Consider the following 17,096-nt stretch of genomic DNA (forward strand, 5'->3'; position numbering starts at 1 on the left):
GGATTCTGAACATTCTAACATCAAAATTACATATTTTTTCAGCATCAAACTTGTAGACTTTTTTTTCTTGTAGTTTAAATAGAAGTATTGGATACAGGATCCACAAGAGAAAAAAAGGACAAGAAAGAAAAAACAACAAAAAACTTTTACTGCTTTTTGGCATCTGGGCAAAACATAGAGAGTGTCCTTTTCCAGACCTGCAACTCTTGTGTTAGTAATTGAGATTTGAGTGTCCTTTGTAAATCACATTTCTTTTATTGAAGAGTCATGATCCGATTTGTAGAAATGACTAAAACCTGCACTTTTATTGCAGGTTTTAGTAACTTCAGATTCAACCTGAATTTGAAGTTGTCAAGAGTCCAAAAGGAAGCAAAAGCATGTTCAGTCAGTAATTTAACAACCTAATTTCAGACAGACTCAAAGCTAGAACAGAGGTGTGTCTTGCCAAATCAGAGATAAATGTAATAGAAATACATATCAAAGTAAAAAGCACAAAATTCATTAAGTATTACTTGATTTTTAAGACATTAAAAAACTAATCAGATAAATTCCTCTTTTCAAGACATTTCAAAGCAGAGTAAAATGTTGCCTTAATTCTATTTTTCATTTGTGCAAATGTGAAAACCATATTTTTCAGGATTGTACATGCATGTTTTATTTATTTTTTATGTTTAACACCGCAGGCTGCTTGAACTGCAGCTCAGATTGTGCACCTGTATGCGTTGAGCATGTGTGTGCGTCTAAATGAGGTCAGGCAGAAGCAGAGGCGGGGATCATTATTCCTATTCATGTGATTCTGCTGGCTGTGTTTACACGTGGCATGCTGATGAAAGCGGTCAAGTGAAGCAAACAGAGGCCGGCGGCCGCCTACTAACCTCATCTACCACCAAATTATCATCGCTCTTATCCGCATCGCTGCCCTGCGAGAGAAAAGGGCATAATAAAAAAATATATATACTCCTAGGTTATCTGCTGTATGCAGAGAGCATAGACAAACAAACTTGACAGGAAGTAAAGATAAACAACAAGCAGTACAAATGTAATCAACCCTTATACTATTGTAACAGTGTACGATAAATAAGTCTCAAATCAATGACTTTCTACTTTCAAGCAACATAATTGGCTAAAACTCACTCGACTCTGTGATCTTCCACAGTTACTCCAAGAAAACAGTACAGAGAGTCAGAACTGTAAATATTTTAGGTAGAAAGAGGGCAGTTCCCCAAAGTCTGCTGGTCTTCCACTGCACAAAGACACGGTGCCTTTTATCTGACTTGAATTGGAGGAGTTGGGTGAAACTTTCCTGCAGTTACTCAAACATTTAAGAGTGTTATGAAAGTGTCCTCACATAGTCTGTCATGAACTCCTTCTCTTCAGCTTTCCTCTTCTTGCCGTTGCTGAGGTAGTCTGTTGGGCGCCCCTTGTCCCCATTGGAGAGGGAGCTCTGCAGAGAGGGAAGGGTTAAAAGGGCAAAAAGAGTGAGCATTTGTAGACGTGAGGATGAAGGATGGAGAGGAGGAATTATACAGAGGAGGAGATGAAGCAAGGAAGTACAGAGGAGTAGGAGAAAGGGCGTGAGGGTGGAAAGGGAGGAAGAGGGTGATAATGAGGTGAGGGGGAGTGCATAAATCATGTCAGGCTCATGAGCTGCAGAGATGAATGTGAAAGAATATCAGGCTGCATCGACTGGCCGGCCCACTGAGGGAAGCAGCGGGAGGCAGAGTTTTCTTAACAGCAGTGCAGAAGATGGGAGAGGGAGTGAGCTAAAGTCAAAAGCTGAAAACAAATGTGAGCACATTGTGGAATAACATCGCTCCAAACAAGAAACACGGTCAAAGAGACAGATGTGACCTTGTGTTTTTAACTTTACCCGACTAGTTTTAGAATATATTTTTTCACACATTGTTAGATTATTTTGTGCAAATTTTAGCATCTAGCTCCTCGACATCTACACAAATCAAGTTCTGTATGCAAAGGTAGAATAAAAAAAATTTTGAGAGTTAAATTTAAGCGTAAATGAAGTGAAAAAAAGACAAAACGGACTTTGAAATTGTATAATATAAAAGCTTATTTAAAGGGACAAAAATATTCTGTGTATTTCCTGAAAATTTTTTTTGACCCTTTTTCATGCTACAACCATAACATCTACGTGACAGACCAATAAAAAGTTGTGTATGATTATGAAGTGGAGGAAATGTGATATATGGCTTTGCGTTAAATATTTATCCTCCTCAAAAGATTCCACTACCACCAATTATCTTAAGATGATGGTTAATTTGTGAATAAAACCTCTTGGTGTGGAAATGAGTAACAGGAGAAACAATTTCGCTAAACGGTGTGTTGTTCCATCACATAAAATTCCCATAAACTGAATTTGTAGTTTAATGTGGCAAAATATAGAAAGGTTCAAGGATTTTAAACACGTTTCTGAGGCAATGTAATGAACTTTTAAATCAACTTTTTGTCTAACATTTTATAGATATAATAAGCAGGGGTGACATTTTAGCTCTTTTTTAACTCCAGCATTTGTGGAAAGAGTTCCCCAATTGAGATCAGGATTCCCACTATGAAAATTAGTGGAACAAAACAATGGGAAGGTATGATAGTGCTTCATACAAGTGATCATTAGTGAGGTGGGGGTGTAATTTGCACTCACTGGTCCGGCTTCCCGGTCTGTTCAGGTGAGGAATAAAACGTCCATCACATCCAGGAAGCGTGCAGCAATGCAGTAAGGGCGAGAAAGGACGAAGAAATGCACATAATCATAAAGTTATTTACCGTAACTTCATACAATGCGCAGAAATATCCCCAAGGAGTATTATTACCAGCAACTATGTCTAGGTCCTGACAGCGCTCCAAAGAAAAAATCAATCAGAATTCAACCACGCCAAGATTTAATGCTTACTCTCCTCCTACATCAGCATTGTGGGTTTTTTTTTTTGCTTCAAAAATGCCGTCTGGCTCCTGCCTGAACATTGGACTCATCAACACTCTAAGCTCTGCAGCACAAAAAGAACGTCACGCCTCATTTAAAGCGTACCTCTGTGGTGCTCTGCTGCAGCGGCGGAGGCTGCCGCCGCCGCCTCCAGGTGTGCCCTCTCATCTTTGGCTGCAAGCTGGGCTCCCAAAGCACCGGACAGGGCCAGCAGGCCGGACCCTCCGCCAAGTGCCAGACCGGGGTGGGGCAGTCCTGATGGGTGTGGGCCGACTGGCAAACCCTGGGCGTGCTGGGAGAGGTGCTGGGCCTGAAGCTGCTGCTGCACACGGGAAAATGAATACAAACCCAGAGAGCAAGAGAGAAAGAAAAGACGAGAGAAACTTGGGTGACTTACAAGGAGTGGAGGAAGTGGTTTCACTGGAAGTAATTAAGAAGAAGAAAAGGAGGAAGGAGGAGGAGGGAACTAATTGCTGCGATGTGCACATAAGGAGAAATGCCAAGGTCAAAGCAGTGGCACAATTAACAGCCCTGTGGTGAAAATTTTGATTAAAAACAAAATCTTGATTAAAGTTTTGAAATAAATAGAAAGGAAAAATGTTTCAATGTTTGCAAAAATGCCAGCAAACATTTAAATGTACTTATTTTGGGAGCATTCACGTTTCTTGAACTGATGCTCGAGTGAGGTCTGAAATCAAATCTGCGTTTTTGATAAACATAGTTTGAAAACGAATAATATGCCGATGAAGTCAGCACATTTTAAAATGTAGCACATGCCAACAGGTTGGCTTGTGCTACAAAACAAAAAAGAAAAAAGGAGGAAAAATAAAATATGGGAGTATAAGGTACACACGCTCTGAGGCAGAGGGGGGAGCCCACGTACCCCTATCGAAGCATTTAGCTCCCCCATGGTCACCTGTTTGGCGCGCTCCATGGCCTGGACCACCTGCTGCTGGTGCTGCAGATCAAACCAGAACGTCAACCAGTCAACTTACAGTCAGATAACTTTACATAAAAACAGGAGCATTTACATAAATTAAAGCATCATCAAAATGATAATTAATTTCAGAAGTCCAATTCAAAAAGTAAAGCTCGTTTATAAACTCATTACACGCAGCGCAAAATTCCAGTCTTCATTCTGTTAGTTTTGATTATTATGGCTTTCAGTTAATTAAAACCCTAGAATAGAAATAACATTTGACTAATTAAAAACAACAATTTTAACACAAAAAATTTCTGCCCATATTATGTCTTAAGCAATCAAGGAGATGGTTTAGCCATCTTAAAGAAAGTAAATTACAGCAAGTTAAGCTGACTGCTCACAAAGACCATTCATGGAAAGTTAAATGGAAGGAAAAAGTGTGGTAGAAAAACCTTTTTAGGCAACATGGACCCGGTTTGAAGGATTATGAAGCACAGCATATATAAGAGCTTAGGGTGGATTCACTAGGCATGGAAAAAAGTTCCAGTTTGTTCTTCAGCAAACACAGACGTATCCACGACATGGACTAGGACCACAGCATTCCTCCCGGTAAACCAATCATTGGAAATCAGAAGCATCTTAGTGAAGATAAGGAGATGAAATACTGGTTGCAAAAGAGGTTCAAAGTCTTAATTTTACACAAAAGCAAACCTTGCTTTTCATTTCCTCTGGAGGAAAAATGCAAAGGAATAGAATCCACGTTCCTTTAGGTGCAGTGTGAAGTTTCCACATCATTTCATCTGCTGGTGTCGGTTCACTCTGTTTTATCAAGCCCAAAGTCAACTCAGCCGTCTACCAGGAAACTTTAGAACACGTCACGCTTCCATCAACCGGCTGGTTTTATAGAGGTGCAATTTTATTTTCCAGCAGTAGCTGGTACCCACCCCAAACACACACACCCAGAAGCGCACCCCCCCACACACACACTGGTACCAAAAGCTGGTTAAATAACCGTGGTGTTCCCGTTTCTGATTGGGCAGCAAACTGACCGGACCTGAACCCTGTAGAGAATCTATGGAGTAAGATGAAGAACACCAAACCCAACAGTTCAGACAGGCTACGATTAAACCTGAGCTTCCTGAACGCCTCAGCAGAACTACAGGCTGATCACTTCCACGTTACGCAGCACCAATGCAGTAATTCATGAAAAGGAATCCCAAATGTGTACCGACTCTGTATTAGATTTATTTAGACCAACTTTTCTGTACATCAACCTTTACTGCTCTTACGTATGACTATAATTTTGTTTGAAAATAAAATTGGGGTTTACTGTAATTTGCTTTAAGCCGTAATCTCTAAAATTAACAGAAATAAACGCTTGAAATGCTGCGTTTAATGAAAACACCCAAGTTTCACTTTTTCATCTGAATTACTGAACCTTTAAATTTGTTGATGTGCTTCAGTGAACACATGACAACTTGGACAATTAGTGTAGAATGAAACCCTTCGATGAGCATCTTTTCTTAAAAAATATTGCTCTTTAGTCTAAATGGAGGCACACCGGTCTGTCATGTCCATCTGCAGTTCTGTGTGTGTGCGTGCATGTGTGACAGATATGGATAAATGTGGGCATGGCCACTTTTGTGTGGGTTCCTGTCACAAAGTAGAGACGGAGAACTGAATGCAGAGTGTCGGCGTGTCGGGGTGTGTGTGTATGTGTCCCACCTCCTGCGTCAGAAAGGGGATGAGCTGAGCACATATCACGTTCAACCGCTTGGCAATCTCTGTCTGAAAGAGCAAAAAAAAAAAAAAAAGATACTGTCACTTTGATGAATAAACACACAAACAATCACACCGCCAAGACAGAGCATGTACACAAAGAAACGCACACACATGCAGACGTGAACGTTACACGCACACAGAGTCTTGGCCTGCTTCTCCCAGGGCCGGAGTGGTAAATATTTCAGCTGCTTACATCTGGTCCATGCAAATGGAAACTCTGCCAGAGAGTTTGGCTAAAATATTCATGGACAGCATCTGCTGTGGCCACAACCAGCCCACACAGAGAGGTTGTGTGTGTGTGTGTGCACAAAGACAAGAAGAAAAGACACAACAAACCCCATCTTGTGTGTGTCTCTGCATGTCTGTTTTGTCTCTGTGTGTTTGCATTTATGCATGTACAGTTTTGTGAGTGTGTTCCCCGTTCGGTGGAAGGTTTTTGGGTTTGAAGGTCTCTTCTTCTTTGTGCTGTGGGTGTGTGTGTCTGCCAGCCAGGATACACTCTAAAACATCGCCAGCAGCAAACTTTTCCTCCATTATCCCTCCATTTATCCATTCTTCCTTACCATCCGGACGGTTATCACTGTGGTGTTAGCTCTGACACACACCAGCATGTTTGGTGGCTGGTCCAACGAGGCCGTTAGGGCCAGTAATGATATGCATGCAGAGATCATGACAGCATCATTATGGCTGCAGGCTGTTTATCTTGTTGACAGCAGCTACTCTTTGAAGTGTGTGTTTGTGTGTGGGAGAATGCATGCGCATTTCCACCTCCACACAAACACACACCCTCAGCCTCCCTCTCTTAAGTGATTTATTGATGCTGGACTGAACTCCTCCCCTCCTTCCACCTCCCTCCAATTCTTTTTTCCCTTACGTTCCTCTCTCATTGCTCTGACTAGCCTCATCTCTCCCCATTGGACTCCCAACCCCTGCCCTTCTTCCCTCCATTCTCTGAATCCATCACCCCCTCCTCCCCCCAAAAGCCTCCCACCCCCAGGGAGACACAATGATTTCTTGTTAGAGAACTTCAGCTACTAAATGACATCTTCAGGAGAGGGGGAGAAAATGGAGAGAACATGAGCAATCTACAGGAGGAGAATAGAAGGGTAGGATGAAATGGGAGAGGGGAAATGAAAAGAGGGGGCGGAGGAGAGAAAAGAGGAGGAATGGGGGCACAGTGGGTTGAGGAAATGACTGTCGAAGGACGGATGCGGGATGAAGGGGAGAAATGGAGAAAAGAGTAACAGAAGAAAGGCGGAGGAGGTGGGGTGGGGATTCAGACTGGGTGGAGGCGGGAGGAGGGGAAAGGCAGCAGTGGCGGCACGTCAAAAGCGAAGCGATTGAGATGGCGAAATGAAGAAAGGGAGCGGAGAAAGATAGAGAGTAGACAGCAGGAAGGCAGTGACCTGATTTAAAGTGAAATTCAGCATGGACTGAATGTCTGCGAAGGAGGCCGAGGTGGAGGAGGGGATGCAGACAAACAGGAGACGGAAAAATCAATGAAGCAATGGAGAGGAGAAGAGACATGGATAGTGTAAATAATAATAATAAAAAAAGGAGAGATCAAGAAACAACAGCATTAAGAAAAAAGGCAGAAAGATGGGGGGAGGAGCAGTGCAGGAATGACAGGAGAAACAAACAGGGATTAACGATGGGCAAGAGGGAAGGGCAGAACTCTCCTCTAGCTGTGGTGGAGAAATGAATTCTGTTTGTGGATCTTATTAACGCCTCCGCAGTGCAAACATGCTCTAGAAGTCCTTCAGAAAACCGAGATTAGCAGTAGAGAAAGAAAAGCACACTTTTTTGGAAAAAAAGAGTTGCTCAGAGCTGAGAAGGATGTCAGTCAAAGGATAAAAGAAATCAGAAAAAAACACACAAACTTTTAGGAGAAACGGAGCAAAGCAGCAGACCAGGAGATGACTCACCTGTTTGTGCATTTCGATGTTAAGGCCGTAGGACATTTCATAATACTGAAACAAAAAGGAGAAGATTAGGAGAAGATCATAATTATACAAAATAAAGAATAGGACCGAAATAATTTTTTGTGCTGAATGGTTTTTAGATATGAAGTGGTGATTATTCATTTACTGCCAAAACAAAGATGCCTACAGTTTCATCGTTCTAGTTTAAAATGGCCATAAAACAGAGTTAACAAAGATATTCTTTAATTGCCAAAAGCTTAGATTAAAAAGCCCAAGATTAACAATGAATCCTCAACGTAGTTGTAAACTGTCACAGTAAAACACATTCCCATCAGAGCTTAACTCCAAAGATGTGCTCAAATACCATTTAATCTTTACCAATATGATAGTCATTTTGTGCATCAGTTATAGCTGCACAATATCTTGATTTGCAAGCATCACTGAAATTTCAATATGCATCACAAAGGACTGCTATGATGCAATGTCTAGTAGGCCAATATGCATTAAGGGTCTACATACAATATAAACTATGCAAGTCAGACGGGAGTTAGCTGAAGAGCAAACAGTCTGCTGATGTTTCTGCTATGGTAACTAAGGTACTTTCATCCAAGCTGCATTTTTGTGATGTTGTATTAGATACAAACACTTTGTGAGCATAACTGCGCAGCAGACAGGAATAGGACAGACGCAAAGGAAAACAAATTAGACTTTAACAACCTCACCGCCAGCACAGTCACAGAACATTTTGAGCCTCCGATCCCAAAAATGACAAAAAAAATAATCACTATGTAGTAAAACAGGTGAGTGCTCATTTCTACAAACCTTTATTAGGCTTACCCATAAGACAACAGGATATTAAGGAAAGAGATTTTGTGCTTTGCATAAGTCTGTCAATAATGATCAAATCCAAAAATGCTCCAAATAAAACTACAGAGAAAAAAATTCAAACCAGTGGAAACTTTTTGCTGCCAGAGACATCCGACTGCAACCACATGCACTCTGAGGTGCCGTATGTCCCTAAAAGCACATCGCCACTAATTTAACCTCGACTGCTGAGGTCAGAGGCACTGAAGCAACTCTAGTGTCACTTCAACCTAAGCCAGAAATACAAATTGATGCACTGAAATTGTGGTTGGACAAACTACAGTGATAATCAGGTCTAATGTGAGCCGCTGGACCGCTGCTTTTATCTTAAAGCATGAGGAGCTGCGAGACACGCCGGAGGAGATGAATGCCACGGAGATGGCTGAGGATGCCTCTCTTTCCTCAGAGATGGACAAAAAGAAGAACATTTTAAAGTCAGATGCTTTGAAAAGTGACAGGCTGACATTTGCTTTTCAGTGAGGCTGGTAGTGGGGAGAGGAGATTGGCAGTGGAGCATCCAAAACAGGCTGGCAGGCTGGAAGAGGAGATGGCAGGGGTCCCCTGTCTCCAGATATTTCTCCTGGCAGTCAGCATTCATATTCGTGTGTGTGCGTGAGTGGGGTGTGCGTGTGTGTGTGTGTTTGTGTTTCAAGCACAAGTCTACAACTGTGTGGGCGTGTTCACCTATGTGCTTTGCATGCTTTGGTGCGAGTATGTTTTAAATCAAGCCATGCGAGTGAGCACACACTCCTCTGTCTGTGTGTGTTTGCCTCTAAGCCTCCATAAAAGATGCCTTCCCTGGCAGCTCCGCCTAGCAGCTCTTTGCCAAGTTTCGCCTGTTGCTTAGCAACATCCAAACTACTCCAAATCATCAGCCGGCAAAGAAGAGCCGATGCCAGCTACCATCTCCTCCCCCTCACAAGCTTAGACTCCATGCCAGGATTGCCACATAGCTGTTTTTTTGGAACAGCAGGTTCTGGGCAGCTCGCACTCTGTCAGCTGTGCTGCTTCTTGGCTCTGATCACAAGTAAATCAAGACTTGGCATGGGGAGGGCATGGCAGACTTAAAAATCAAAGATGGACCAAGGGTTTTGGCCCCTTATTCATACAGAAAAAAATAATCTGCTGCTCGAGTACATGTCAGAATATTTGTTCTTTTGTGCATTTTTTGTCCCTATGATTTCATGACATTGCTCTGGAAAACTTCAGCGCCATAATTGTGGCAACAATGCAAATCAACCCAAGTGAAAACTTTTCTTCTGTAAAATGTAATACACAGAAAATAATTAGATATCAATAATAAAGTGCAACATTATTCAGAATGTGAAAATATTGAGGAGCTGCCGATTCCTTGTATTATTATAGTTCTCTTCATTTTATGAAAACTTGTTGTTTTATCACTTTTAAAAACATGGACTGCAGACTTTATGTGAACCATGCATGAACATATTGAAACTGGCTTGTTTGAACTTAGTACAGCTCTCATTCCAGTACTGTGGGTCCCAACCTCTTTATCTGACAGCAGCAAGAGCAACAAACTTCGAGGAACCAATCCATGTATGTATGCATGCATACATGCATGCATACATGCATGTATGCATACAACGACAACAACTCATTTTAGTATAAGCAACACATAACATGTACTTTAACACACTTTTTACAGTACTAAAAAACAAAGAGGGATAATATTTAATATTACACTTATGTACTTCTCTCATAAGTGTTTTAGTCCTTCCAGGGACTATGGGTGTCAGAATTTAAACTCAGAGCTGGTGCCTCTGTTTTCTTCAACTCTTATTTAGTTGACTGGAAGCCAAAAAGTTTAAGTAACACTTTTTGTATTGCACACATACAGTTAATGTTGTAGTTTTTCATACACCATTGTAAAGATTACTGCGATTAAACGCAGCTCTAGATGGGATTATTATAACACACACAAACCTTTAAGTGACAGCGTGCTGACCAACTTCAGGGAACTTTGTTCAACAAATTACTAATCTAATGTTAAAATCCTGTTGCTACATCATTCATTTGTTCATCTATAAAAAAAAAATTCTGGAAAATAAACCTACATACATGCAATAAAAAAAGATTCACATCTTTGCCATATAGTAACATTATGGATTATGATTACATTTTTTAAAATGCTTAGAACTACTACTGCTGCTCTGACAGTATTTGGAATAATCTTTTGAAACAAAGTACAACTGCTCTAAATGCTGGATCATAACATTGGTTTTGTCTGATAAGCAGACAAAATAATTGCATGTGCATGCATTTTCCAATTTGAAATTTCAATCTTTTTTTTTTTCTTTGGCTATGTGGCAAACAGTTGAAAGCGATTTCTGTGACTTGGCACTGCGTTTGTTTTTGGAAGAGGCGTCTCACCATAACGTAGTGTCTTTGGATCTCGGTCTTCTCCGTGGCCAGTTTCTCACACTCCAGTTTCAAACTGCAACAGAGGAGAGCAGAAAACAAACTGTTTGGTGTATCATCCTCCGAATAAAAATACACAATGCAATTAGCGACATAACAAATTACTCCTCCAGCCCTATTCTCATCCCCTCCCCTTTACACTTCTGTCCCTTCATCCCTCACTGGGGAGGAGGGAGCAGGGTGACTGGAGTGCTGACAGCCCATTATCACCTCAGAGCAGAGCAGAAATAGACAAAGTCACGCTTGGAGCCTGAAACCCAGCCAAGACTGCAGGGAGGCACATCCAAGGTGTCTCTTTGCTCCTCGCACTTCCTCCCTCTCTCTGGACAACTTTCAGTACATCCATGGACCTTCTTTCCCATTTGACTGCTTTCCTAATTATCTGCAAACCCTTCTGTCTTAAGTGTCAATTTGCTCCTCATTCACATTGAATTTTTAATTCAAGTTGTAGCTTCAGCTTTAAGTGGAGCAAATAAGAAAATCAGAGAAGAAAAGATTTGTTTTTCTTTCTTGCATCCAAAGCTGCTGTCCTGCAAAAACTGGACCCATAGTTAGGCGTTTCCAGGTCCAGACCCATAAATTTGTCCCCTTTACGTTTCCTGCTCATTCTCCCTCGAAAATAATTCTCTGCTGCACCCCACCTCCAGGCTCCCTCCCAAGCAAGCCAGTACATTTGGGCCCTTGGCAGTTTACACCAACTTGTTTGCAGGTAGCAGATTGATTGATTATGTGGGGGTAAGTAACAGGAAGGTGGGGGCGGGGGGTTGGTTGTTGTTGCAAAGAGGTGGGACACTGGAGGTGGGTGGAAAGAGGGTCGTTTGGTGGGAGAAAATTAGAATATGATTAATACCGCAACATTACCCCCAGCCGCAACAGGTAATAACGTCCCCGTCCGCTCCCTTCCTCTAGTGCCGCGTGCGCACATGCTCATAATTGACTCATTTATCATTGCCAGCCAGTTGAGCAGACAAGGGAGGTGAAGCAGAGAAGCAGGACGACAAGTAAGGAGGAGGTGGTGGAAGAAGTATTGCGAGAATTAAACCCCACACCCACTCTCCAGATTTTATTACAGTGGAATTGGCTTTCTTCAGGATTTTCTCACAGCTGGGCTGAGAACTGGTGAAACGGTTTGTGTGGAGCAACCAGTTTCTTTTTCTTTTTTTCCCCCCAATTTATAACATTAAAAAACGCTTTGACTACTCCCCCAACTTCACATATTGAGCACACACTGCTCTCCATCTAAATAATGCAGAAGTTACAAATATTTAAGACGACAACTTACTGATGTTACTAAATATTTTAGTACACTTAATTTTTCCACAAATTAAATCGAAGGAAGAAAAATAAATCATATTTAAAAATGCACAGAGAAACCAGGTGTTTTTACAAACTGAGATTAGGCTGACTGAGAAACGTAAATGGTAAATGACTTGTGCTTCTTATCAGGTTCTTTGGATCCCAAAGTGTTTTACTCTACATTCATGTCCTACTTCATTCACACATATATTCACACACTGATTGTGGCAAGCTACTGGATAGTAGCCACCGCTGGGGCAGTCTAACAGAGGCGAGGCTGCTATGCACCAGCGCCACCAGATTCTCTGACCACCACCAGCAAGCAAGGCGGGTGAAGTTTCTTATCTAGAGACAAATAGACACAGGGAATCGAACCAGAAACCCTCTGATTGTGAGACAAACTACCACTGTCTCCACTGTTGTCCCATGTATCACAATATAAAGAGTTTGACAGATAATTATTGATTAGACATGAGCGTTAGTCACCTTTCTGGTTTGTTCAGTTTCCTGTTGAGCTGATATACTCATTCACTCAACACCGTCAATTTATTTTTAAGCAGTTATGAGACACAGAGGTAAAACCTGAAACTGCTGCTGCACAAGTCACTCAACAGGTTGTTGCTAGATAACCAAAGAGGAGGTGAGTTAGTTGATGCCACTGACCTAGCTTAGCTGGTTATGAGAAGTTGAGAAGTTCCTACATCTACATCCCCCAGAGTGCTGTGGGGTTCTGGACCGGAGTTCAGTGAAATTATTGAACTTTGTATCATATTTTCTATTGATATTGATCCTGTATCTATAACGATATATTACTTATTGCTGAGCATTAGCCGAGATGATACTGTAAGTTGTTTAACCATCCTTAATACATGATATTTAAAGCTCAGAATGCATTTGGTGTGGCTAAAGCTCTTATTGTGATTGTCTACCCTACTGAGCTGTAAAGTGGAGCAACTGACCCCTTCATTTTTGACTGTCCTGCCGAGTATAAAGACACCATGATTTTAATGATTGTAGTGCAACAGTTCTAACCACCTGCTAACGTCATACAAACCAGAACCTTCTACACAGCGCAAACGTCCAACTAAACGATCACTTAGTCACCAGATAGTTAGCTGCCAGAGGAGGGGAAAACTTTTTAGTTTCTGTCACTACCATTATAATTAACATGATTATTTTAACTCATTTTAACTGGTTGATGAAGCAGAATGAAAAGGACAAAAACCAAACTAAAGTGTCTGCACAGCAACACCGAATTAAAATGCATAGAATGTGTTTTATAAATGATCCCTGAGCTCTATGCTTTGGCAGATTGTCAACACTTTGTATTATTCGTAGGCTAAGCATAGCACAACAAAGTTGCTCTGTTTTATCGTTTTGTCTAGCATGGCAGAAGCTGGATTTGGAAATGCTGACAGAATGTTTTTGGAAATCTCTGATATAGAAAGTACCTGCATCCTCAAGAACATGCACACACACTCGTGTGCATGTTTAAAATGTCCAATGTCAAAACCCACTTGATTCAGCACATTTAGTTTCTAGCTAATAAATCTTAACATGAGTCGTAGACAGAAAATCTCTCTTTATACCTGAAAAATTTGTGTTTGGCACTGGACAACAGCTTTAGAAAGCTGCACTGCTAATGTATAGACATCCACCCACAGACTGACAGCTCTTCTGCTTAGGAAAAGACCTGCAGGTTGCACCAAGAAAGCAATAACCTTTCCTCACAAAATGGACTTCAAGGAATGAAATTACAGTGCGAGTGTGTAACCATTATGTGACTGTGGGAGCACAAAAGATTTAGATGGAGGGAGTAAATGAGGGAGAGAGAGGAAGCGAGAAGCAAGTAGGAAGTAGGTATTTCTTGTTGTAGTGATTGCCTGTAATAATTAGTGTTTGGCAGAGCACCATTTACTGAGAGGAGGGAGAGAAGTTCCAGAGAACGAAGAGAAAGACAGCAAATAGGGGATGAAACTAGACTGAATGAGCGAGCAGGACAAAGACACAAGAGTAGATATGACATGAGTGTGTGTGTCTGTGGTTGGCTTGGACGCTCCAATCTTTCACTGGCGGTGACAGGAGATAAGATGATCAGCTGAATGTGCTACAAATCTGCAGGCAGCCAGACAGCTCTGTCAGTACCGCACAGCAAATATACACAGACACACACACTATGGGGGCATCAACAAATGCATGCGGATAGTCACAATAGCATCATGCAGAATATAAACACAAGCACATAGAAACTGGGCAAAAATTAGAATATATCAAGTATATATAGAGCCAAATAGACAGAGAGCTGCTAAATAAACAGCAGAGAACACCCACATGCATTAATGAAAGCCTGCAGACAGAAGCAGCTAATTCTATTCCTTGAGAAAAATGTAGTAAACATTTAAAATGGTGCATTCAGTAAGAGAAAGAGATCCCATGTTAATTTGAAAAATCATTTATTTTATTTTCCAAAAGGGAATTTTCTATATGAACACATTTGTCTGGCATAAATAATTGGACAGTATAAAGGAAAACAGGAGCCTGTAAGTGGTGTTGCAGTCAAAACCACCTAAACAAAGATCAAGTTAAGAACACACCCAGATAAGACCAAGACTTTAATGTGGCTGACCAAACCAATAAGATTATTTTAAAGACACATCTGTAAATCACACATTTCTATTGATTTTTTATTTATTCATTTATTTATTTATTTTAAGAAAATCTGCCTGTTCCAACTCATTAGCAGACTAATTGGTCTTCTAACTTTTCACTCAGGTACACTGTGACGTTTACATGTATGTAAGCAAATCTCAATTAAATGCCTCAAGTTAAAAACAGACTAAACAACTCTCTCAACTAAATACATCTAATTAAATATTAACTAAAAGGTAGAGAACTGAGAGGAGATAAGTGAAAATGTAGGATTCAACAGCATCCTCTCCTAAATATAGTACAAACAAAAAAAAAACATCTGTATTTGTCCTGAAAATGTTTTCTTCTCCATGTTCTTTCATCCTTCATTTTCCCATCATAAGCATTTAGGTGGCAATGTTGAAAACCAAGAAATTAAATTAAAAAAACAATGGTCACATTTTATTCAACACTGTCCATATGCAAGGTTGTTATGAATTTTGCCTCATTTGTCAAATCTGCCCAGGGTAGGCATGAGCTGCCTTGAGTTTCCAACAGTTTAACCTTGAGTAAAAATGCCAAGTTTTCATGGTATAACAGTATTCATACCACCATAAAACACAGTATCAAAAACAAATCTCATTCCTTTTGTTTAAAAAGCAGGAGAGCAGCAATTATCCATACTACCATTAAAATACAGCGTGCAATTCTTTTATCCTTAACAGTTCTTATTTTTGATCATTTTGGTTAAAAAAAATATTGAATTAACTTAGAAATTCAATAGCAGTGACAAAATAATGTCTCTTCTGTAGTTCTGCTCTTTAAAGAGAAACATTGGGTTGAAAAACAAGCAGAGAATAGCTGGTCTTTGGTTTCCACGCTCAAACCAGAAGAGTTTTTCCAACAACCAAATTTGTCCCAAAATGTGATAAAAACTGTAATAGCCCTCTTCCATCCCTCTCACCAGCAATGCACAGAAATAAGTAAGGCAATGACAGCACTGGTGTACTCTATAGTACCATCCAGTCACTCCAGTATTTTATCAAAAGAACTTTTAACCCTTTGAACGGAACGAGAAACAACTTAGCTGGTGTGAAACTGTTCTTTAAACACGCAACAATCCTCAATACCAACTGGACAATGTCTCGTCAAAAAGGTACCAGAACTTTCACCAGTTTTTCTCATGAGATACATGCTGGAGGCCTTTAATTCTCCAATATATGTGTGGGTTTTCTTTGTGTACCCTTGGGATTTTCCAGTCAAAAACACACATGCTGGACAAATTGGCAGTCTAAATTGACATTGATCAACAAGTCATGTCCACTTGGCTGCAATGGCCTCCTGTGAGCTGTTTGCTGGGACAAGTTCCAGCCCTGCCTGTCTCCCTGAACAGGACAAAGCAGATGGCAAAGAAAATAGATGGATAAGGTGCTTTGTGTCAACTCTACAATCAGACAGATTTTGAGCTTAAAACTTGGCACAATGTAAGTATTTTGAAGAATTTGTTCCATCAAATGCTTAAAAACTCATGCACAATTCTGCAGTGCCTGTTCAATCTGTGCTTTGTGTGTACATACTGGACTAAAGCTCCAGTGCTGAACAACAATCCCCAGATGTCAAGTATTAAAAACTGGCAACAAGTGTAGGGTTAGCCAATTAAACAGAGAAAGAGGAAAAAATGCTTTATTTATCTTTTTTTGAAGGAGTAAAAGATACAAGAACCAGTTGGTATTAAGAATAAAATGGCATTATATGAGCTCTGGAGCAAAAACAAAAAAGAAAAATGTTGATTTAGGACCAAGCATTGATCAGTAAAAACAATATGTTAACCGTGAGTAAAAAAGTCATGGGTTCTAAAATTAAACTATATAATACGATCAAATAGATTTATTAAAAACCACTTACAAGCTAGCATGTAGCATGTCAACTGTAGTTTTAAAACAGAAGACTCCTTTCACAAAATACTAAGGCAGAAATCTGGCTCCTTTTTGGTGAATTAGTTTACTTGTATATGGGCAAGCCAACTTTGAGGGTCAATGGAGTAATTAAGTCAAAGTATAGTTTGTATGAGCAGACCTTTGCTGGATTTAAAGTGTAAACAAGACTCTAAAATCACAGAGAAGAGTAAGAAGGTGAGATATACAACATAAATTTAAAGCCTTCGCTCATCTACCAACAGAATTGCAACACCAAGTTCATCCATCTCTATTTTAAAAAGGACATAGAGAGAGTTCCGACATATTTTACTTGTAGTGTTAATTCCAATGTCGAATAATTTCTATATTTTGCAAGAGAAAAAAGGTTCACA

General features: G+C 40.4%; 1 protein-coding gene across 6 annotated transcripts in view; it reads right to left on the reverse strand.

The window, feature by feature from the left end:
• Positions 1-17,096, reverse strand: part of LOC102217398 (transducin-like enhancer protein 1) — a 48,712-nt gene that overhangs the window by 8,275 nt on the left and 23,341 nt on the right. For 3 of the 6 annotated variants that reach the window (XM_023339883.1, XM_023339878.1, XM_023339879.1), the window contains 8 exons: positions 10,817-10,880; positions 7,565-7,609; positions 5,583-5,645; positions 3,789-3,893; positions 3,041-3,257; positions 2,657-2,673; positions 1,349-1,444; positions 876-920 (listed from right to left, as the gene is read on the reverse strand). In XM_023339883.1, the coding sequence (XP_023195651.1) occupies positions 876-920; positions 1,349-1,444; positions 2,657-2,673; positions 3,041-3,257; positions 3,789-3,893; positions 5,583-5,645; positions 7,565-7,609; positions 10,817-10,880 (652 nt within the window). The remainder of the gene's footprint in view (positions 1-875; positions 921-1,348; positions 1,445-2,656; positions 2,674-3,040; positions 3,258-3,788; positions 3,894-5,582; positions 5,646-7,564; positions 7,610-10,816; positions 10,881-17,096) is intronic. The other 3 variants (XM_023339880.1, XM_023339881.1, XM_023339882.1) reach the window with 2 other exon arrangements.

This window comes from Xiphophorus maculatus, chromosome 9 (genome assembly GCF_002775205.1).
Source record: "Xiphophorus maculatus strain JP 163 A chromosome 9, X_maculatus-5.0-male, whole genome shotgun sequence".
Lineage (NCBI taxonomy): Eukaryota > Metazoa > Chordata > Actinopteri > Cyprinodontiformes > Poeciliidae > Xiphophorus > Xiphophorus maculatus.